General features: G+C 52.3%; 1 protein-coding gene across 14 annotated transcripts in view; it reads left to right on the top strand.

Annotated features, from left to right (window-relative positions):
* The first annotated feature begins 3277 nt into the window (after positions 1-3277).
* The window catches only part of Card14 (caspase recruitment domain family member 14), a 31615-nt gene continuing 12939 nt past the window's right edge, over positions 3278-21953 (top strand). For 2 of the 14 annotated variants that reach the window (XM_087208329.1, XM_021241267.2), the window contains exons 1-9: positions 3281-4485; positions 9046-9268; positions 11658-11682; positions 13260-13564; positions 14734-14871; positions 15974-16299; positions 19756-19923; positions 20666-20785; positions 21323-21448. In XM_087208329.1, coding sequence (XP_087064455.1) covers positions 13354-13564; positions 14734-14871; positions 15974-16299; positions 19756-19923; positions 20666-20785; positions 21323-21448 — 1089 coding nt within the window. In that variant the 5' untranslated portion in view covers positions 3281-4485; positions 9046-9268; positions 11658-11682; positions 13260-13353. Of the gene's footprint in view, positions 4486-9045; positions 9269-11657; positions 11683-13259; positions 13565-14733; positions 14872-15973; positions 16300-19755; positions 19924-20665; positions 20786-21322; positions 21449-21953 lie in introns of all 14 variants that reach the window. The other 12 variants (XM_087208325.1, XM_087208324.1, XM_087208330.1 and 9 more) reach the window with 10 other exon arrangements.

Raw genomic sequence — 21953 nt, 5'->3', positions numbered from 1 at the left:
TAATACCATTTTAGAAATACAGGTTAAAATAAAATATTTAAATTTCACCTGTTTCTTTTTTTGAACTGTAGCTGCTAGAAAAAATGTTAATTATGTTCCCATAGATGGTTGGTAGGATTAGAAGACCCTCGTTTTGATGCTAGTAGGCAGTTGTACTCTGGTTAGGGTGGGGTGTTGAGAAAACGATTTAGTTCCTTGCCTTGTCAAGATGTTTATCTTGGGTAGCTATGTTGTGCAGTGCAAGAATTGACTGTCACACTCCAAGATCTACTGCTTACAACTGCCACATTAGTTTCAGTTCTCATCAGTATCATCATTATCCTGGGAGGGCAGACACACATTATTGTTTTACTGATGGAAAAAATTAGGCCATTCTGTTAAGTCCAAGTACCCTACATGGAGGGGCTAAAATGGGCCCCTGTCACCTCAAGAGAAGCCTGCTCACCAAGGAGGGCAGGCCCATTACCCTCCTCAGCGCACTGTCGCCAGCACCCCACTTCCCAGTTTACATTGTGGGGAGTGTCCACATCTGTTTATTTCCTCACTGTTTCTCTGACACATAGTGGGTGCTCAGTAGATAGTTGTCATCTTGCTCATTTGAGTGGACACCCAGGGAAAGAGGAAGGGACTCCAGACGCGGTCCCAGCAGGGCAGGAGCAGCCGGGAGTTCACAGGGCAGCTATCAGGGAGAAGGAACCCCTCTGCAGCCCACACCTCTCAGGACCACGCTTACCTCTCTTCCTGCGCCCACGAGGCTCCTGGGATGGGGTGAGAAGGTCACGGTGACTCCCGTGTGCGGGAGTGGAGGAAGTTCAGGCAGTGTCACTTGGCTGGGCTGTACTCCAAGGAGTCACCGCCACAGGAGTAGATGTCCTGGAAGGGGCTGTGCCCGAAGGACAACTTCCTGCCAGAGGTCCCCGCCCGTCACCAAGTGTCAAAGGGTGAACCCTGTTCCTTTCTAGGTAGGGCCCTCTCCAAACCCACCTGTGGGGCGGGTCACCTACTAGGTGCCACTGACCGCACCTCACTGCTGCCTGCCTCCGGGACACTTGTGCCACCCGGGTAAGTGTGTGCCAGGTGGCAGTGTGCGAGGAGCTGCTCAGCTGCTGGCGTTAGAGGGGTGCGCAGGTGGTGTCTGCTCTCACAGAGCTTGTGTCCCAGAGGAGGGCAGGCCCCACAAAATCTGCAAACGAAATACTTGTAAGCTGTATAATTATCATGATGCAATAAGATGGGGCTGCTACTGGAAAGAGTTACTGGGTCCTTATTTACTCCGTGCCCGGAGGAGGTGTCAGCTGAATTGAGAAGAAGTAGCCACAGTGACTCGCAGGGGAGGTATGTCCAAGCAGGGACAGTGCGTGCAGGGCTCTGCTGCGATGACGAGGGACAGAGCAGCTGGGCAGCTTGCTTAGGAGATGGAAAAGCTGCAGGGTGAGCATCAGTAGGTCAGCAAGCCTGAGCAGTACGGGTGCCCTGTGTTGGTGACAGCATTATTCGCACAAGCCCAATGGCCACCGAGCACCAAGTGGAATAGCATGCAGCCATAAACAGCAATGAAGCATGGACACAACTATAATATGGAGAAACCTGGAAAATAGGATGCCCTGTGGAAGAAGCTAGGCCCAAAAGGTTACACATTATATGGCCCCACTTACATGAACTGTGTGGCACAGGAGGACCCCTGAGACAGAAAACAGACAGGTAGTGGCCAGGGAATGGGCCCAACCCAAACCCCAGGCCCAGAGCTGCTAGTGGGGGTAGAGCTTCCCATTGGGGTGATGCAAGTGTTCTGCAACAAGGTCAAAGTGGAGGTTCTACGCCACGTGAACGTACTAAGTGCCCCTGAATGGTGCGCTTTAAAGTGGTTTCTAGGGCCAGGGATTTAGCTCAGTGGTGACACCGCCTGCCTTGCAAGCACAAGGTCCTGAGTTCGATCCCTGGTACCAAAAAATAAAAATAAAGAATAATTTTAAAAAGTGGGTTCTATTCTGCTGTACGAATTCCACTACAGTTTAGGAAGAGACAGGAAGTGTGACTTGGCTGGATAAATGCAAGGTGCTCGGTGGGGTGGGAGGCAGGTGTGCCAAGTTGTGTACAGCAGCGGGGAGCGGACAGACCTGTTTTACCTGCTCCTGTGGCAGGAGTCTCTTACAGTCCTTCCCAGGCGCGCTCCCTGCGCTGGTGCCATCAGGAATGAGTGTGGAGACAGCGTCCACAGCCGGCACGTGCCTGCTCGGGGCTCCAGCAGGGACACTGAGAACCCCGTTCGGGTGCCTTGGAGGAAGTCCTGCGCTCCTCCAATGACCAGGGACGGCTGTGGCCAGCCAGAGCCCTCCCTGTTTGTGCCACCCCAGACCTTGCTTGGCACCTGCTCCCTGCCCCGACGGTGCCTCCACCTCCACTCCCACGCTGCGCTGCGGGCCTTTGGGACAGGTCTCATCTTCCCTCTCACGGGCTCTTTCTATTTACCTCTCCACTGGTGCCAGCTGCTTGATTTCAAGGCAAAGCGTGAAGCTCTCCCCGCAAATTCCCCCAAACTGTCTCCCACATTTGTTAGTAGTGCATGTTAGTTACACCCACGAATGAGTTGCCTTTTGGCAGATGTGTACATGCGCACAACATACTTTATTTGTTTCTTCCCAAACACCTTCCTTGCCCCAGCCCCCAGCTTCACATTTCGGGGAGTGCACAAGGTGTGTGAGGTATTTTGATCATAGTCATCCCCCACAACCCACCCTTATACTCCCTCTGCTCCCTCTTCTTCCTGCCTAGTAATAGTCTGCCACTGACTTTATCATCTTTTTTTAGACCTAACCCTCAAATTTTGTGGATAAGTGAAGTGTTGCCCAGAAGAACTCTATGGCTGACCCAGGTCCAGTTTGTGGCAATGGCTCCTTCTTGTTAAAGCCACCAGCTTATTAGGGCGTCACCAGCTGCCCCAGCCCATCCCCCACACAGGTATTTCTCCAGGCAGTACACCAGCCTGTCCAAGAAACCACACCCTGTTTTAATTGCCCCTGGCACGTAGCTGTAGTCCTGTGGAGTACTGTCACTTGGTCCCCCTGAGATCACCTTGGGGACTTAGGTATGGTTTTTGCCCTCCAAAAGCTCATGGTGCTTTGGGGACTAGGAGCTTCCTCAGCTCTGTTTCTGTGGCTCTCTGTATTTCTGGAGAAATCATGTTTTCTGAAGGACCCAGTATTCAACCTCTAGTGTACTCTGCTGGTTCCCTCTTTGACTTGGAGCTTTGGTGTTTCTTTGCATTTTCCAGAACCATCCAGAACCTTCTATGCATGAAGCACCGTGAGATGTGCTTTCTCACCATGAGGCAGGAACTGTTAGTTACCCTGCTGGAGATGTAAGAAGGCAGAGGCCTAGGGGCCGGGGGACGCCATAGCTGATGCATAGCAGGGCTCTGGCCCTGGCTGGATAGCTACCTCTGACCTGACCACAGAACTTGGGTCCCTCTGCCACAGCAGCGACCCCTCCTTTCAGCGGGAAGAGGGACTTCGGGATGAACCAGCTGCGTGTCCTCAGAAACCAACTTCCATCTGTCTAGAAAAAACATCCGTAAGGTTCCTCCACTCACCTAAGTCCCACAGAAGAAAACTACATAGGGCAAGGGGGAAGGAGGGCCAGGATGAGAAGTCTATGATTTTAAATATAATGATCTGAGAAGGCCTCTCTGGGAAGGTGGCCTTTGAGCATTGTCTAGAAGGGAGTAAAGGAAAGAGTGTTCCAGGAAGAGGGAAAGGCCCTGAGGCCGAGTGTATTTGGAAGATCCAGACTCACAAGGAGGCCCCTGTGTCTGGAGCAATGAGGGGGTGTGAGTCACCAAGTATGGATGAACAAGACTCCTGGGCCACGCTGAGGACTGGACCAGCACACGGAAGGGAGCGAGCTGCACAGACTCAGCCTTGAACACAGGCAGGATCGCCTGCCTGCTGTGTGGAGAGCAGCAGTGGCACAGGAGGAGGACGTAGGTACCACTGCAGAGTTAAGGGGCAGTGATCCGGGCACACAACACAGGGGGCAGAAGCTGTCAGATCCCAGATAGCTCAACATGGAAGAACCAAGACTTTTATTTAAACCAAAATCACAGTTGTGCAACGCTGGTTTTAGGTGTGGTCACGGGTACTGCTTAGACACTTCCCATGATGGATCACAAGTGCCCAGAAATTACCCTCAGGGTTATTCTGAGGGTAGCACTGGGATGAACTGGGCTGACTGTCCACAAAGGGGAGAGGATCCTCAGTTCTGCCTGAAGTTCTCCCCCAGGCTCTCACCCCCGGAAGGCCGAGCCCAGTAGGACGTGCAGCCCTGGCCCTGCTTCTGTGGGCAGAGCCCAGGCTGACGTGCCAAACCTGCTCGTCAGCCACTTCGAGCCCAGCCTGGGACTGTGCCTTAGTCACCGCTGCTGCGCAGGGAGAGGAAGGCCAATGCGGAGTGTATCCTGTGAGCAGACGGCAGAGGGACAATGAACAGGTCAGCAGGGCCCCAAGCTGCCAAGGCGGGGGTTGAGAGGGGCCAGCTGCTCCCCCACTCGGGCCATGGGCGGTGTGGTTTTGTGGGAAAGAGGACGAAACAGCTTGTCCCTGGTGCCTGCCTGTGGTGCCTGACCATCCTGGGCGGCTAAGTGCCACTTTGAGACAGTTCAGCTGTGTTTTGTCACCGGTCTCCTCACCACCCCAGGGTGATACGGGGAGGCAGGCTCCCCACCCAGCTCAGGTGCACGACAGCAAGGGAGAGGCTGCCTCTGAGGACAGGTGGGCGCAGCCAGGCGTCCTGGCATGGTGTGACCGTCGGCCCCCTCCGTCCTGTGCAACATGTGCACGGATCATCAGTTTCCCCAACCTTTCCCTAACTCCATCCCCACTGCTCCCGGTCTAGCGTGGAGTGAGTGTGTGTGTACATGCACGTGTGTGCACACATGGTTCCTCCCTTGATTCCCATCAGATGGCTGCTGTCTCAAGCTCCACTGACCTAGGCCTGGCCCTAGCGTGGCTTTGGGATTGCAGAAGCCTGGAGCAGGGTCAGGGGTTTGGGGGTTCGGAGAGCCCAGAGAACATCCGACATTCCAAGTCCACTTTGGGGTTCGGCCCAAGAGCAGTGGGTCAAGCCTTGCAAGGAGTCCTGCAGCCCTCTGGGGGAGGGGACGGCAGTCGGGCCACAGACACACTGCCTGTGGCCCCAGCACCAGGGCTCAGGGCCCCTGGGAGACCAAGTGTCTGCAGCTCCTCAAGGTCCAGCTGCAGCCTGGGGTGCTGCCCTCGGCTTCTCGATGCAGTGAAGTAAGGGTGATCTGGCCAGTGTGTAATTTGCTGAGAACAAAAATTAATATTCTGGGAGCCTGGTTATAGGGTCCTTGGTTCTTTGGCACCAACTTAGTCACAGGGCCACCCACCGGAGTCAAAGGTCACAATGCATTTTCCATCTCCTTTGAAGGGCAGGCTTGGTCAGGCTCAATGCCTGCCTAAGAGGATATTCCATAAGAGATTTGGCAGCAAATCTAAAGGAATGTAAAGATTTTATGAAGACGCCGCGCCCCCTTATGAGTAGACAGTCAAGGAATCCTGCCACAAGACTGGTCCTGGTCACCTTCCTGTCCCAGGCCGGCCTGGTCCAACCATACCTCGTCCTTTCTCCCTCCTCGTGGCTTTTCTGGGACTCTCCTCACTTCAGGCAGCGGCCACTCTCTGCTCTCTCCCACCCTTCCCGGTGCACACGCAGAGATGCCCTTCCTCCCCAGGCTGACACATTTCCATTCTGCCACCTACCAGTGCCTTCCCCACGGCGCCCTGGCACCCAAACCCAGTCACTTTAGAGAGAGAAGGGCACCAGTGCTGCCTCCACCAGGATAGGAGGCACAAACAGGACCCTGGGCATCACCTCTGCCAGGTCCTTTGCACTGAGCTACATCCCTCGCCTCTAGGATAAAGCTCATTTCCTTCTCTGTTGGACCACTGAATTAATTTTATTATTTCTGAAATAATGACTTCATGGCTTTTATTGAACCTGCATTTGCTCATTCTAAAAAGTTTGGTCGGTGCCAAAAAAAGAAGAAAGGAATAGCTTTGTTCTACCATGGTAAATAGCAATGGGCTCTGGGTCTCCCTCGTGTTTCTGTCTCTGTCTTTCTGTTTCCTTTCCTTTCTGCCTCTCTCTGTCTGTCTGTCTGTCTCTCCCTCCCTCCCTCTCTCTCTCTCTCTCTGTCTCTCTCTCTCTCTCTCTGTCTCTCTGTTTTTCTCTGTCTCTCTCTCTTTCACATACACACACAGACACAGGATGGATGGATGGATGGATGGGAGGTGGGATGGGTACACAGATTGAGCAACTGCTAGACATAGATAGACTAACATTTTATAAAAAATGGGATTGTGTTCTCCATGATTTGACCCTAAAATTTAAATTTAACTTAAATTAAAACTATTAAAAATGCAGAAATTGCTAAATACAATACAAATATTTCTCTCCTATATGTTCGTCAAAACCTCCACAAAGATTTAGGTAAGAGATACTAAAAACCTTTTGAAGTGGTGACAGGTATGCAGTGGACACTCCTCCCTTTCAACAGTGGCCACCCTCTGAACCCACACCTACATTCCCTCCTGTTGTCCTGCCTGCCTTGCAGATCTCTGGTGCTTGTACTGTTTTTTACTTTGTCAAGGTGGAGAATCTTTTTATTTCGCTTGAGGACTGGATCCCCACGAGGATCGAGCACCAGGGATGCTGTTAAAGGAGTGCAGAAGGGTGGGCTGCCTGGTGGCAGGTGATCTGCTGGGGCAGGGCCCTCCCCTCCCCTGTGCGGGGGACCCTGCTGAAGGTGCAGGACGAAGCGTGTGTGTGGGGGAGTGATACCTCCATCTCCCCAGGCTTCCCCCCATGTAGCAGGAGAATCCCAGCCCTTCTCCTCCTCTGTCCCTGAGGGCCCATCCTGCTGTGTCACTTCCCTTCTGCCTATCAAAGCTTCTTGCAAGAAGTGATTTTTCCTTTGTGTGTGTGCCTGCGTGCATGTGTGTGTGTGTGTGTGTGTGTGTGTGTGTGTGTGTGTGTATGGCCTTTTTTGTTTTTCTTAGACATGGTCTAGCTATGTAGTCCAGGCGGGTCTTGAACTCACTATGTAGCCCAGGCTGCCCTCCAACCCTCAGCAATCCTCCTGCCTCAGCCTCCCAAGTGCTGGGATTATGGGCATGTGCCACCATGCCAGGCTCATTTTTTTCCTTTAAAAAATGTTTCTTCCTTACCAAGGATTGAATCCAGGGAGCATTGAGCTACACTCCCAGCCCTTTTTGTTTTATTTTGAGTTTAAGTTGCCCAGGCTAGGTTCAAACTTTCCATCCTCCTGCCTCTGCCTTGAATGGCTAGGATTATAGGCATGCACCACCACACCCAGGTTTGACTTTTTAAAAACATTTCTGTGTTCATTTTGCCAGGAACTGGGCAGAGAGTGAGTCTCTATCTCCCTCTGCACCATCAGATCAGCATTTACACTGATTTGATGCTTTGAATCTGACCAAGGCAGGCACACTCTGCTGTGACTGGAGAATGTGCCAGGGCCCTCCGCTGCCTCTGCGGCAGGCAGGCACATTCCTGGGAGGTCACAGGGAGGAACGAGGAATCTAGAATGAGGAAGTGAGGAGCGGGCAGGAGGGGGCAGGCAGGCAACCGTGGCCCTGCTCAGCCCCTGCAGGGCAGCAGGCAGGAGCTGGCAAGAAAGGGACTCGGCTTGAGTGGTGGCACAGGACAGTTGGGCGCCCAGCAGTGGGACAGGCTGGGCCTAGGAGGGGAAGGGCTGGCATCCCGTACATGGCAGGCAGCCAGCACTGGCCTCAGGGTGGCCTGGGTGACCATCCAGGTCCTCTGCACTGAGCTAGAACCCCAGCCCTTGATTTTGTTGTTGTTGTTTGTTTGTTTTGTTTTTAATTTTGAGACAGAGTTTTACTAAGTCACTAAAAAGTCTAGGTTGGGCCCAAACTTGCCATCCTCCTGCCTTAGGCTCCCAGAGCCTTTTTAAAAAAAATAACTTTATTGAGTATAACTCACACGCCTTACAATTCACCAGTTTCAGATGTCCAAGTCAGTGTGTTTAGGGTATTCACAGGTGCATGCAAATGGCAACACAGTCAACTCCAGGACATTTTCATGACCTCTAAAGGAAACTTTCCCAGGCTACTTTCCTGGTGGATGTCGGGGTCCCAAAAACCCCCAGTCAATCAAAGCAGGGCCAGCTTCCGGTGTATGCCCAGAGCCCTGTGCTTGGTTGGCTGCTCTGCTGTCATTGCCTGGAACTCTGGATACTTTATTTAAACAAGTGCACTGTGTTTTTATTTCTCTCTGGGCTCTGCAGATTACATGGCTGGGGCCAAACTGAGTGGAATGTTGCTTTGATGTGGGGATCAGACCTGACCGTGGAGAAGCGCAAGAGCCTTCCATGGAAGCTCCCATGGCAGCCCATCTGTGCAGACGGATGGCACTCCCGGGCTTGGTCCATTTCCCAGTTCCCTTTGCCATGTGTATATTGTGTGTTTTCTGCCACAATAAGTTACTGCAAGCTGGGTGGCTTCTAACTGCAGACACTGTGTTCCTTCAGAGTTCTGGGGGCCAGCAGTGCCGTGCTCTCTGGGGAAGCTCTAGGAGAGAAGCTGCCTCACACCTTTCTCTGCGCTTGTGTTGCTGACTGTGTCCGGAAGTCCGTAGTGTGTGTGGAGGGATGCCACATTGTCATGTGCGTCTCTCTTGTGTCTGCGTCTCTCCTCCTCCTTTGGGAGAAGCATCGCTAGACAGGTCTGAGGAGGTCCTCTTCAAGAGGAGGTGGGGATCTCAACATGGCCCACGCAGGTTCTTGACTTCTCACCAGAGAAAAGTATTTTAGGAGCATGAGGGAGAGGCAGAGAAAGTTAGACAGGGCCTCGCACACGCTAGGCAAGTAGTCCACCACTGAGCTGCACTTCAGCTTTATCTTTCCTTGTAATGGCATATTTATTCATGCACACCGCATACTTTGATCATTCCTCCTATTTTTTTTTCCTTTATCACCTGCATTAGGCTTTGGTGCCTGAACTTTGATTTTCAGAACTGGTCATGTGGCTTGCCATAGTTGTCACTTCTGCTTGGAACTGGTTTGGCTTCCAGCCCTTCCTGTCCAGCCCTGTCCCACTAGCAGCCTGCGGGGAAAGGGGGAAAGGAGCCAGCGGCACACCGGCTTGGGCCTCTTGAAGCTGAGCCCGCTGCCAAGCGCTCATGCAGACGCGAATGTGAACCTCTCCTGGTGAGTGCTTGCTGCAGCCTGGGCTCCCAGGACAGGACTCTCCCACCGTCATTCTCTGGTTTTTAGATTACAAGGGTTGATTTGCTCTGCTTTCCAAACGTTTTTAATGTACAGACCTCTTTGAGCAGCATCGAACTCTGCCCGGGCCAGCCTGCCTTTCCAAACCAAAGGAATCAAGCCACAGGAATGTATGGGCTAATAAATGCCCCCACTTGTGCCCAGAGATGCCGAGGGTATCCAAACAGCACTGTATGTGGCAGAGGAAAACTAGAAAGGGCCTAATGTCCTTCCCCAGGGGGATCGCTACTCTGGCTGTGTTTCCTTCAGGTTTAGAAAAGAACATGAGTGCATGGAGCTGCAGGTGCACATTTTATCAACATGATAAAATGTGGGCTGAGGGGTGGCTTAGTGACAGACTGCTTGCCTAGCATGCCAAGGCCCTGGTTCCATTCCCAGCACTAAAAAAAATTAAATAAATAAAATAAAAAGAAGAAGAAGAAAGATCAACCTCCAAACATGTATTACCCTGTGCAGGATGACAGTATTTATGTAAAGTGAGAGCTCATAGTAAAAATACTCTCTCTATAAAGTTACTGTGTAAGTAAAGTATCACACAAAATTACTACCGATATATACTGTTGCTAGTCACATAGATCTGTAGGAAATGATTCCTTTTTTTTTTTTTTTTGATACCAGGGATCAAACTCAGGACCTTGCTCTTGGGAGACAGGTGTCAGAACCACTGTGCTAAATCCCCGGCCCTTGGAAACGATTTTTAAAATAGCGGTTACCTATGGATGCAAAGGGAGGGAAAAGGACAGAGGAGGAGGAAGAGGTGCCAGGTGTCTCCTATGGTGCAGTCCCTTAAAAGGAAACCTGAAGGGCAAAGTGCTGAGATGGTGGACTCTGCCTGGTGGGTTCTCGGCTGTTCATCAAGTCATCTGCAGGACCTTCTTACAGGCCTGAAATAGTCCACAGTCTAAAACAGCCTGACAGTATTAAGATAGGTTAATGGGCCACTGATCTTGAGCGCACAGGGAGGCAAAACATGCCCCAGGGGAACATGGCTGTGGACACAGCTCCCCGACAAAGCCCGGATGCTGGGCTGGAGGCCGAGCAGCTGGCCCTAAGCCCCACCCCAACCCAAGGTCTCAGGTCCTAGGCTGGCCTGCCTGTCACCTGCAGGGTCGCCTTCCAGGGCTTGCTTGCTGTGCTTTGTCCCAACAGAGCCGGGCCTGTGTAAGCAGTGGTGGAGCCTGCCCTGCTTCCCTGGCCAGCCAGGGCCTGTTCATCCTGCCGTCTGCTCTGTTTCTCTGCCTTTTTCAACCCACAGAGCCCACCACCCTCTGTCAGGGCCTTTCCTACAGTGTTGTCGCTTTCATCCTTAGAATCCTCTTTTACAAGTGTCATTCCCCAACATCTTCCTGACACCCCCACCCGGGCACCTTCAAACAACAAATGCTTATTCTCCAGCAGTTCTGGGAGCCAAAGTCTGGGGTCAAAGAGTCCACAGGGCCTTGGGTGGCCTCCTTCCTGGCACTCCCTGCTCCTGGGATTGTGCTCTTGGCTTAAGCGATGTTCCTCCCGTCTCTGTCTCCTTTGTCACTTGGCTTTTTTCTCTGTCTCCCTGTCCCTTCTCTTCTTGGAGGGGCAGCAGTCCTTGGCGTTAATGCTCTCTGTAATCCAGACTGACCTCCTCTTAAGTTCTCACATTTACACAGCGTCTGTTTACAACCCCAGCCACGTTCCGAACTCCTGGATGGACGTGCATTTGCAGGGGCACGATCCAAGTCACTCCGCCTGTTTTGTTAGGGAGGATTACTCTAGAGAAGTCGGTCCTCTAAAAGCTTCAAGGGTGGGCTCCTCACCCCACCACCTCCTTCCACTCCCTAAATAAGAGGCCAAGCCTTTTTCATTCTGAGAATTTTATTTTAGGAAAACCTATGAGTGTTTAAAAGCCATGACGCGAGCCTTATGGGGGTTCAACATGCAACCATTCCTTTCCTGGCTCCTGGGCCCTGTACCCCACTTCGCCTGTGTCTTTGGGACCCCTGTACCCTTCAGCCAGTTGCCTCGAGCGAGACGCCTCTCTTTCACTTCGGTCCTTTCCTGTCTGCTCTGTCCACTTTCTGGAGTTCATGGTCCAGAGAAGCCAACAATCCTGCTTCCAATGTTCATGAATGAGTGTAGAAAGCAATATTTCTGGAACTCAGGGCCACTTGTGTTATTTTATTTATTTATTTATTTATTGGTACTACGGATCGAACTCGGGTCCTTGTGCTTGCGCAGCAGGCCGTGAAATCACTGAGCTAAATCCCCGGCCCAACTTGCATTATTTTAGATGAACTTTTCCAAAATATTTACTTATTCTAATTTTTTTTTAATTTAGGAAAAGCTCCAACTGACACAGAAAGGTAAGACTTTGTGACCTTGCTTGGGGGTCACATTAAACAGATATGGAAACCAGAAACGGCAAAACCCGTAGAGGTTGTTGTAAAATGACTGAAGAAAGGGACCCGTGCAGAGGGGAAGGAGTTCCTTCCAGCTCCCTGACTAGCCTGCAAACCAAGACACAGCTGGGCTCTCTAAAGCAGCACTGTAAAAGCTGCGCTCTGTGGTGGGTGTGAGCCTTCCCTCAACACTGCCCGGAGCCCCCCTCCTGCTCCGTGGCTGGATTCAGATCTGGGCAGGTGCTCTCACCCCAGCTGGTGCTCGGTGATGTCACAGCCACCACTAGAAAGGACAGGGAATGTCTCCCCGTCTAGCTTCTGACCAGAAAGGGCCCACCAGCCCCTCACAAAGCACTTTTTCCTCCATGCTAAAAAATCACAAGTGCTCACCACACCGATACCAACAGTGTACTTTTCACGTGCACGCCATTCCACAACATGTCTCTTGACCCTACTCCTCACCCGACTGCCACTTGACTCCGTCCAGGCCACACCCACTGTCAGTAGACACAGGAAACACTTCTGGCTGCTGGACCCAGTATCCAAATGCTCAGATTTATTCTAGGGCAGTTTCTTAGGCTTCTTTATTTTTCCTTTCCTATTTTTTGCAGTACTGGGGATGGGAACCCAGGGCCTCACACAAGCTAGGCGTATTAGTCAGTTTCCTGGTACTGGTACAAAATCCCTGATACTTGTAACTTAGAGAGGTTAATTTGGCTCATGGTTTCAGAGGGATCAGTCCATAGTCAGCTGTCCCAAGGAAGAAACATCATGGCGGAAGCAGAGCTGCTCACTTCATGGCAGCCAGGAAGCAGAGCACAGGGGAACAGTGCCAGACAGGAAGGGGCCGGGGACCGAATGTAGTCCCGGTGTCTCAGCTCCATGACTCATTCAGACATAGCTAGAAGTGTGCCTGCTTGTCTTCTAGGGTTCTCTCAAGCCAATCAAATTGACAGTCAAGAGTACACATCACACCACTGAGCCACAGCCCACCCCCTTCAACCTCGTTTCATTGTCACTCCCTAAGGAGCCCTTTCAGACAGCTTTTCCCTGATGGCCTTCCCTTGAAATACTGGTATCCAAATACACTGTGTATTCTGTTAATGTACATCTGTGCCTTGAAGAGCACCAAACTTTACCCCTAGTCCATTGTCACCCCTTTGGGAGTCTCCTTGAATACCCCCTTGAATACAGTGTTCTAGGCCCTTCAGAAAATTGATGTTGGGAGGGGTGTAGGGGATTTTTGTTTTTCTTTTGGTGCTGGGGATCAAACCAAGAGCCTCAGGCATGGCAGGCAAGTGGTCCTGATCTGATTCCTAACGTTGTGGTTATTGGGTCAACAAAAGGCAAATCTAGTCGCTAACACCAGGCAGAAACCACTTCCTATCGCTGTGCCACAGGGAGGGGACTTGATCTGACACCTGACCCAAGGATGGATTTGCCTGTCACTGGTCGTGACACGGAGACCAGGCTGGAAGCAGAGTGGGGATTCTGGGGATGCCCACTGTGCCCTCTGAGTTAGTCGTTCCTTTCTCTTCCAGCAAATTGGGAAAGCGGATTGAATGAAAATCCAGCCCCCAAGGCCATTCCTTTGGATCTTCACTGTCCCCTTCCAGAGCCCTCCCAGCCTGAGTCATGGCGGAGCTGTGCCGCACAGACTCCACGCTCATGGCCCTGGACGAGGACACGCTGTGGGAGCTGATGGAGAGCCACCGCTACAAGATCGTGCGGAGCATCCACCCCAGCCGCCTCACCCCCTACCTGCGCCAGGCCAAGGTGCTGGGCCAGCTGGATGAGGAGGAGGTCCTGCACAGCCCCCGCTTCACCAACAGCGCTATGAGAGTCGGTGAGTCCCGGCTGGCTCCACACAGCGCCTGCTGCACAGGGCTTCACCACTGCGGGGATGGAAGTCCAGACTTCAGGGACATTGCCTTGGCTCTCGAGGACTGCCCCAACAAATGACCACAACATGGTGGTTTAAAACAATAGCAGTGGAGCTGAGGCGGAGCTTAGTGGTAGAGCACATTTCCTGTGCAAAGTCCTGGGTTCCACAGCCAGCATCAAGCAGGGAGGAAAAGCCACATAGCAGTATACTCTCTCAGTTCCAGAGGCCAGAAGTCTCCAGTCAAGGCACTGGGATGGCTACACTCACTTCCAAGGCCCAGGGTAGACTCCTTCCTGTCTCTTCCAGCCCCAGTATTCCTTGACTGGTGACCACACTGCTCCAGTCTGTGCTTCCATCTTTGTGTGGGTTTCTTCTCTGTGTCTTTCCTCTTCTACCACATGAGGGCTCTTGTCACTGGATTTAGGGCCCACCTGGATATCCAGGATGAGCTTATCTTGAGATCTTCAATTTAATTACATCCACAAAGATCCATTTTCCAAAGAAATTTAGATCTTTGGTGTGTGGGGGGATTGCTGTTCAACCCACTGCAGAAACCTTGGAGTCAGTTCTCATGGTCTTTCAGGCTGTGTTTATTCACCGCAAATTGGGGATGCTCATGACAGCCCTGGGCCGTGGAAACCAGACAGGAAGTGATAGCTATTAACATATAATGCATGTGCATGTTGAGTCGTGGACCTCCAATATGGGAGAGATTCACCCAGGACTGATTCTAGCTGAGGAGATGGGATTTGGACCCTGTGTTTGGGATGCATCCAGGCTCTCTGGGGCCACCCCTGGGGCCTCATGGGCTGCTATTTGCTATTTCCTCATGGTACCAACAGCTCTCAGAGCACTGTGTTGGGACCATGTGTCTGCACATGTCCTCATCCTGAGTTGTCCATAGTAGTTGCTCAATAAATGCGAATTTGGTCTCCTAGGGGTGGCTGAGTCACGTGATGGAGTGTACAGGAGCAAGGAGGCCCCAGCCTGCCCAGAAATCCCAGAGAACTGCTTTCACCCCCGTGCCAGATGCGCAGGGACGTCTCCACCCCAACCCCACTCACGGGAAGCCAGCCTGGCGTGCACTGCAGCCTCAGTGGCTCAAGCATGTGCTCTCCCTCTCTCCTAAGGGCACCTGCTGGATTTGCTGAAGACTCGAGGGAAGAACGGGGCCCTTGCCTTCCTGGAGAGCCTGAAGTTCCACAACCCCGATGTCTACACGCTGGTCACTGGCCTACAGCCCGATGTGGACTTCAGCAACTTCAGCGGTGAGTGCTTGGCCTCTGAAAGAGTGGGCAGGGCCATCCCAGAGCTGGGGGCCCCATCTGGCCCGAGCTGGCCCAGGGTTCTCCTGCCTCCCTCCAGGCAGGAGTCTTGGCCTGAGCCTGGCACTCCCCCACTCATCGCATGGGACAAGTAGGAGAAGGAGCCCCAACCTTGGCTTTTGCAGGGTCGGGCTTTACTCACCCAGCATCACAAGTACACCTGGGGCCGCTGACTTGGATTCCCGGCCATAGGCCAAGCGTCTCTCTTGAGGTGTATGGGGCAGCTGTAGCCCCAGCCTCTCAGCTCTGGGGGAACCAAGTCCCTTCCCAAGGGGAAAAGGGAGTGGAGCCTGCTGTACTTCGCCACACTCACCCAAGTAAAGGTTATGCCTCCCTCGTGGAGGATGAGGCCATTTTTGTTAATTGAGTGATTTTAGGCCACCTGTAGGAGCTGCTGAACGATGCAGGTATTTAAAGAGCAGGGCTCACAGCGCTCAGAACAGTGGGTGGTGAACCCTCTCTTCCTCTTTACCCTTGCAGCATGTGTTTATGTTAGAGTCCCATTCACAGACTCACATCTATTAGCATGTCTTCCTGGAGCTGGCGTGGAAAAGGCCATCCCATGTAGTGCACACCTGTAATCCCAGCCATGTGGGATATCGAGGCAGGAGGATCAAAAGTTCAAAGCCAGCCTGCCCAACTTAGCAAGACCTCATCTTAAAAGTAAATAAAAATGGCTGGGGATGTAGCTCAGTGACAGTGCCCTTGCCCATCAAGAGTGAGGTCCTGGGTTTAATCCCCAGTACCATGCAAAACAAAAACAAAAAACAAAAAACAATGAGTCAGTTTTGAGGTATCTCAGCATGTGAGGAGGGAGTTGGGTCTGAAAAGCCAGTTCTCATAGGAAGGGGAAGAGCAGTAATCCCTGTACCAAGGTCATGCCATGCTATTTATCTAATTAAAATACGAAGTCCAGCTGAGGCTCCAGCCAAACAGGTTAAGGCTGTTCCTGCTTGGGTCTGGGCACAAGACCCAAAGGTACAGGAGGCTGGGGACAGGAGACAAAGGGACAGTGTCACAGCCCACCCACCGGTTTCCCTGCCAGGCCTCATGGAGACATCCAAGCTGACTGCATGCCTGGCCGGGGCCATTGGCAGCCTGCAGGAGGAACTGGCCCAGGAGAAAGCCCAGAAGGAGACGCTGCTGCAGCAGTGCCAGAGGCTGCAGGAGCGCCTGGGCTTGGCCGAGGCTCACGTCGAGGGCCTGCGCCAGCTGGAGGCCGACCACAGTCGCATGAAGCACGAGGCCAGCGCCCACTTCCACGAGGTGCTGAAGCTGAAGGACGAGATGCTGAGCCTCTCCCTGCGCTACAGCAATGCGCTGCAGGAGAAGGAGCTGGCCACCACGCGCTGTCGCAGCCTGCAGGAGGAGGTAGCGGGATGCCCCGCGCCTGCGGGCAGGAGGCCCAGCCTGACCGTGCTCCTCTGGGCCTTTGCATGTGCTGGTGCAGCTGCCCAGAGTGTGTTCCCCTCCTCGCCCAGCCCCCACAGCTGTGGCTGAGGCCTCTCCTGGAAGCTGACCCCACCTCTCCCCAGGTGGCCACCTGGGACCCTCTGCATACCCCAGAGCCTGGCCTTGCCCCATAACTGCCCATGGGCTGGCTGGCCTGGCTGTGAGTCTGGGAAAGGCCTGGCTGTTCGACGCTCCACATTACCAGGCCCACCTGGGAGCCACTGCCCCCCCGGGCAGGGACACAGGCACCTTCCCTCCCTAGCACCCGCCTTTGCCCTTCTCAGTTGATTCCGGGCTCAGGATGGGAGGATAAGAACATGGTCAGGTCAGGCCTCCTCGGCCCTGGTTGGGTGTTTCACATGTTTTCTGGCAGGTTAATGAACTTCGTATTGATTTATAAGAGTTCTTCAGGTATCAAGGATATCCGTTCTCATTTTGGCATATGCTCCTTGCTTTTAATTATGCTACTTGTATGCATTTATTTGTTTATTCATTTATTGTGGTGCTAGGGATTGAACTCAGGGCCTTTACACCGAGTTACATCCTCAGCCCTATTTATTTATTTATGTATGTATTTCTTTTTGAGACAGGGTCTCACTGTGTAGTTCAGGCTGGGCTCGAACTCATGGCAATCCTCCCACCTCAGCCTTCTTACAGGCTTGACCACCGCACTGGCTTCTGTCTTTATTTTGAGACAGGGTCTTGCTGAGTCCTTAAATTGCCCAGGCTGGGCTTGAATTTGTGATCTTGCTTCAGCCTCCCCAGTAGCTAGGACTTCAGGCGTGCACCTCCACACATGGATCTTTTGTTTGCTTTTGGATGTTAAATTTTACTTATGAATAATTACAAATTTATTTTTAAAATTTAAAAGAATACAAAGAATGCTCAGAATACCCTTGCTTTCATTTTCATATTATCCCTGTCTTTTCACACAGAGGCACGCACTGAATCCCTTGAGTTACATAGCTCATGGGTCTTTGTTCCCAGAGTTCAATGTACATTTCCTAAAAACAGGATATTCTCTCATAGAAGCAGTTATCAATTTCATCAATTTGCATTGATTTTTATCTTTTTACCCAATTTACAGCCTGTATTCCTATTTAAAAATTTTTTTTTAATTTTTGGTACCGGCACTTGAACTTGGTCCTTGCGCTTTCGTGTATTCCTATTTTTTCCTTGACCTAAATCATGCCCTGGGTAGCCTTTCCCGTCCAGTCCAGGGTCACACATTATTACCATGCTGCCTGTTTAGCGTCCTTCATTCAGAAACATTTCCACACCCTTTCCGTGTCTGTTACAAGATGGATGTTTTTGAAGACTACACCCCCCTCCCCTTGTTGTTGCTTATTTGTGTTTTGTTTTTGTTTGTGTTTGTTTGAGACAGGACGTCACTGTGTAGTTCAGGGTGGCCTGGGACTCGAGGAATCAGTCTTCCTGCCTCAGCCTCTTGAGTGCTGGGATCACAGGCGTGCCCACCACACCTGGCCCTTCCTTGTAATAGGCCACTCATTTGGGCTTCTTCTCGTGTCTCCCTGTGGGTGGGTGGGTGAGATCTTGCATCTTTGGCCTGGCCCTGCAAGGCGGATGCTGGAGCCTCCTTGGCCCTGAGGGATGTCAATGCAGACCACCGCTCCAGGGCTGCCCATCTCTGCACTGCAGAAGCACCATTTCCCTGCAACGAGTAAGCAATGGCAGGGAAGTGATTCGAGACCCGCCACACCCGCTGTGCCCCGGCGATTCCCCCAGACTTACCTGTGCTGTTTCCTGACTGAACCCGTCTTGACCCAAGTGGTGACGGATGCTGCCCATGGCGCCAGCTCCCGCTCACTTGCAGTTGGCCTCAGCTTCAGGCTGGGGAAGTGCCTTTGCTTCTCCCCACTGTGCAGTCTGCTGTTGGCACAGACTGGGGTCCCTATTTTCTAGTGGCCAATTGTGTGTTCCCTTCCTTAGTGAGCTGATGCTCAAATGACCACAGACCTGGCCACCGGGAACCCTGCAGCCTGCTCCAGCCCTGGGACAGGGCTCTCTGATTTTCTCAGCACTGACTTCCTTTCTAGCCTCTAAGAAGTTCCAGGATCATCTTGGCCCCACATTGCCCCAGCTCTGGGGTCCTTTTAGAAAACAAGATCTGGGTACTTGGCCCTTTGCAGCACACAGAGCAGGAGACATATGTGTAGCACACATCTATGTTAATACACATATATTTGTGCACATGTGCATGTAAACACACATGTGCAATGCACCCCACACGTGTACACATATGTGTATAAATGTGTGCACCCATAAAAATACAGGTCCATGTGACCCACACACCTATATGTACATATAAATGTACACATGTATTATGTCCATATAAAGGTACACCTGTACACATGCACACTGTAGAAGTATACATGTCCACATGTGCCTACACGACACATGCACATGTGTGCACACACATGTACATCTGCAGGACGCATATCTATATCCACCCATGCATACGTATGTACCCATGCACATGTGTGCACACATACATCCACAGGTACATACGTCCCATATCTATTCCAGAAATCATGAGTTTCCACCTCTCCCACACTCATATCTTCTTCCTTTCCTGGGAGACCAGGTCTCAGCATCTCCCACATGTTCACTTACTTGCTCAGTCCTATAGTGCATCAAAAGTGGTTTCACAACTGCTTCGCCCGTGTCACGCGCTGTCTGAATAGTCCAGGTGTGGCTTTTCCCAGCTTCCCCTTTCCTGCTAGCTTGACTTTCCTCTCTCTTTTCTCTTACTGATTTTCATGAACCCCATTCCCTTCATGTAATTGGAATGTGGGAAGACTGTGAAGCCAGGGAGCATGCTGGCCTACCGTCACTGATGCTGGCGACCAGCAAGACAGAGAAGCCGGGCACTGGGGGCCCTCGGTCTGTTCCAGGGCACCCCACTAGGTGTTAACCCTGTACCTCATGTGCAAAATGAAACTAAAATGCCTTTCTCCTGCCCGAGGAATTGGGACTGTTCATTGGGTAAAACCAACCCTTGGGTTGTTTTAATGTATTGACTTATAAATATTTATTTAGTTTTGGAATACTGAGGATGGAAGCCAGGGCCTTCACCCTGAACTACATCCCCAGCCTTTTTAAAACTTATTTTAAAACGGGATCTCACTAAGTCGCCCAGGCTGGGCTTGAACTTGCAGTCCTCATGCCTCAGCCTTCCAGAGTGCTGGGATTGCAGGCCTGTGCTACTGTGCCTGGCTAGGTATATTCTTAAATCATGGGGTGGGGCCCCTGTGTCTAAGCAGCACCCCATCAGGAGGAGGGTGGAGAACCCACACGGCTTCTGCTCTAGTGGAGAAACCACTCACCTTGTCCTCCTCCCTCCTCCCTGGACAGCTGTACCTGGTGAGGCAGGAGCTGCAGCGGGTGGACATGGTGTCCTCCTGTGAATGGGAGTTCCGAGAGCGATCCCTGAAGATGGCCAGCACCCTGGAGTCGGGGGACGAGGAGCTGAGCCGCCTGAAGGAGGAGAACGAGAAGCTCCGCTCGCTGACCTTCAGCCTGGTAGGCTCTGGTTCCCTCTGGCCTGGGCTCTAGCTGGGACTGTCCCCACCGTCAGCAGGCGGCTCCCCGGCCACAGGACTTCTGACAGGTGGTCTCGCTAAGGTGAGTCTAAGAACCAGGCAAGGTGAAATGCAGGCCACCCCGTCCTCCTCCCCAGCCGCCCAGACCATGGCTGGACGTGCATTAGCATGTCCTACTTGGCCAGTGCGATGCTCCCATGTGGTTTCAGAGGTGACTGGGCTGGCAATAAAGGATGGGATTAGGGAAAAAACTCCTTTCCAGAAGGCTTTTTGCCCCCCTGTCCCCCTCCTGAGCATTATGGGAAGTAGAGGAATTGGCAGCATGGAAGCCTGGAATTTTGCAAACCATTGATTGATTGATTTTTGTGACAGGATCTCACTATGTAGCCCAGGCTGGCCTCGAACTCATGGTGATCCTCCTGTCTCCTTCCTGAGTGCTGAAATTACAGGCCTGCATCACTACACCCCGCTAGAATACTTTAAAGGAGGAATTGTCATCCTAAAAGACTTTCAGCTTCTATCACACACATCTCTTTGACCATGTATGATCAGAACCCACACTTTTCCGGTGGCATTTTTCTTGCCTAATTGGGGTTAATAGGTGACACTATCCATCCACACACTTGGCCTTGAATCCTCCTGTGCTGGACACTCAGGGCCCGTTCTCCCCAGAGGCAGGCAGCTGGGGAGGGAAGGTCCTAGGCTGACATCTTTCTGACCAGGTGGAGAAGGACATTCTGGAGCAGAACCTGGACGAGGCCCTGGAGAGTAAGCAGGAGCTGGTGGCCCGCATCCACTCACTGCGGGAGCGGGCGGTGGCCGCAGAGAGGCAGCGAAAGCAGGTGATGCTGTGGCTGCCTTCCTGGGACCCGTGACCCTTTGTCTCCGAGGCTGGGCTTCGTGGAGGGGAGGTAGATCTCTCCACCACGCTGAGGTGAAATAATTTTGCTTAAATATTTTGCCAGTCTGCTCACTTGTTCCTCTGCAGTGAGCAGCAACTCATGGCCCAGACTAGAGGTCACAGTCAGGCAAATGAGGGATGAAACCCAGGGTGATTTTAAGGGCTTGGGGAGCCCTGTGAGAGCCAGGGATTTAGACAAGAGGAGGTGGAGAGAAAGGAGGCAGTGGAAGAGAATAAGGTGTGTTGTGGGGGGGAGCTATCTGTGTATTTGAGAACATTAAATAAAACACAGCTCTGCACGCAACACACATGCACATTTCAGGGACCAAATTCAATTCAATCCACATAGCAGCCCTGCAAATGCTCCTCTAAGCCCAGCCCTGCAGGGAGGAGATGAATTTACCTTCTTCTCCTCTGGGGCCCACCCCGCCCCGCCCATGTAGCCCCTGACCCCAGGGGCCCGGTCTCTTCTGTCCAGTACTGGGAGGAGAAAGAGCAGACCCTGCTGCAGTTCCGGAAGACACAGGTGGACTGTGAGCTGTACAGGGAGAAGATGAGCACGCTTCAGGAGCAGGTGGCTGAGCTGCAGAAGGAGCGAGACCAGGTGACCCTGGGAGGGAGGCGGGATAGGGCCGGGGTGGACACTGGCGCCAACCCAATGGGCCTCAGCTTGAGAAGCCCCTGCACTCCCTCTGCCCCAAGCTGTATCTGAGGGCTGCTGCTTCAGGGAAGCCTCGGGCTCCGCCTGTCCTTGAGGGTCTCTGGTTCAAGATTTCACAGTCTCTTTCCGTGGTCCCCATGAGGGCTCTTATCTCCCCCATCCTGGCCTCTACAGACGTGTTCTGCCCCCTTCCCTGACTTATACCTGGCAGAGGATGGTGTGAAAGTCCACCCCCAAGAGCAAGTTTTATTAAAACCACATACAGCTGGGTGCAGTGCTGGCTGGCTGTAATCCCAGCACTTTTTAGGCGGAGGCAAGAGGATAGTGAGTTCGAATATTGCCTGGGCAATTAACTTAGCAAGACCCTGTCTACAAAAAGGCAGGTGCTAGGGATGTAGCTCAGTGGCAGAGAGCTGGATTCAATCCCAGTCCTGGGAAAACAAAACAA

This window comes from Heterocephalus glaber, unplaced genomic scaffold (assembly GCF_053883595.1).
Source record: "Heterocephalus glaber isolate CG9 unplaced genomic scaffold, H.glaber_assembly_v1.0 deba00000937, whole genome shotgun sequence".
Taxonomy (NCBI): Eukaryota; Metazoa; Chordata; class Mammalia; order Rodentia; family Bathyergidae; genus Heterocephalus; species Heterocephalus glaber.
This window is presented reverse-complemented; position numbering and strand designations above follow the sequence as displayed.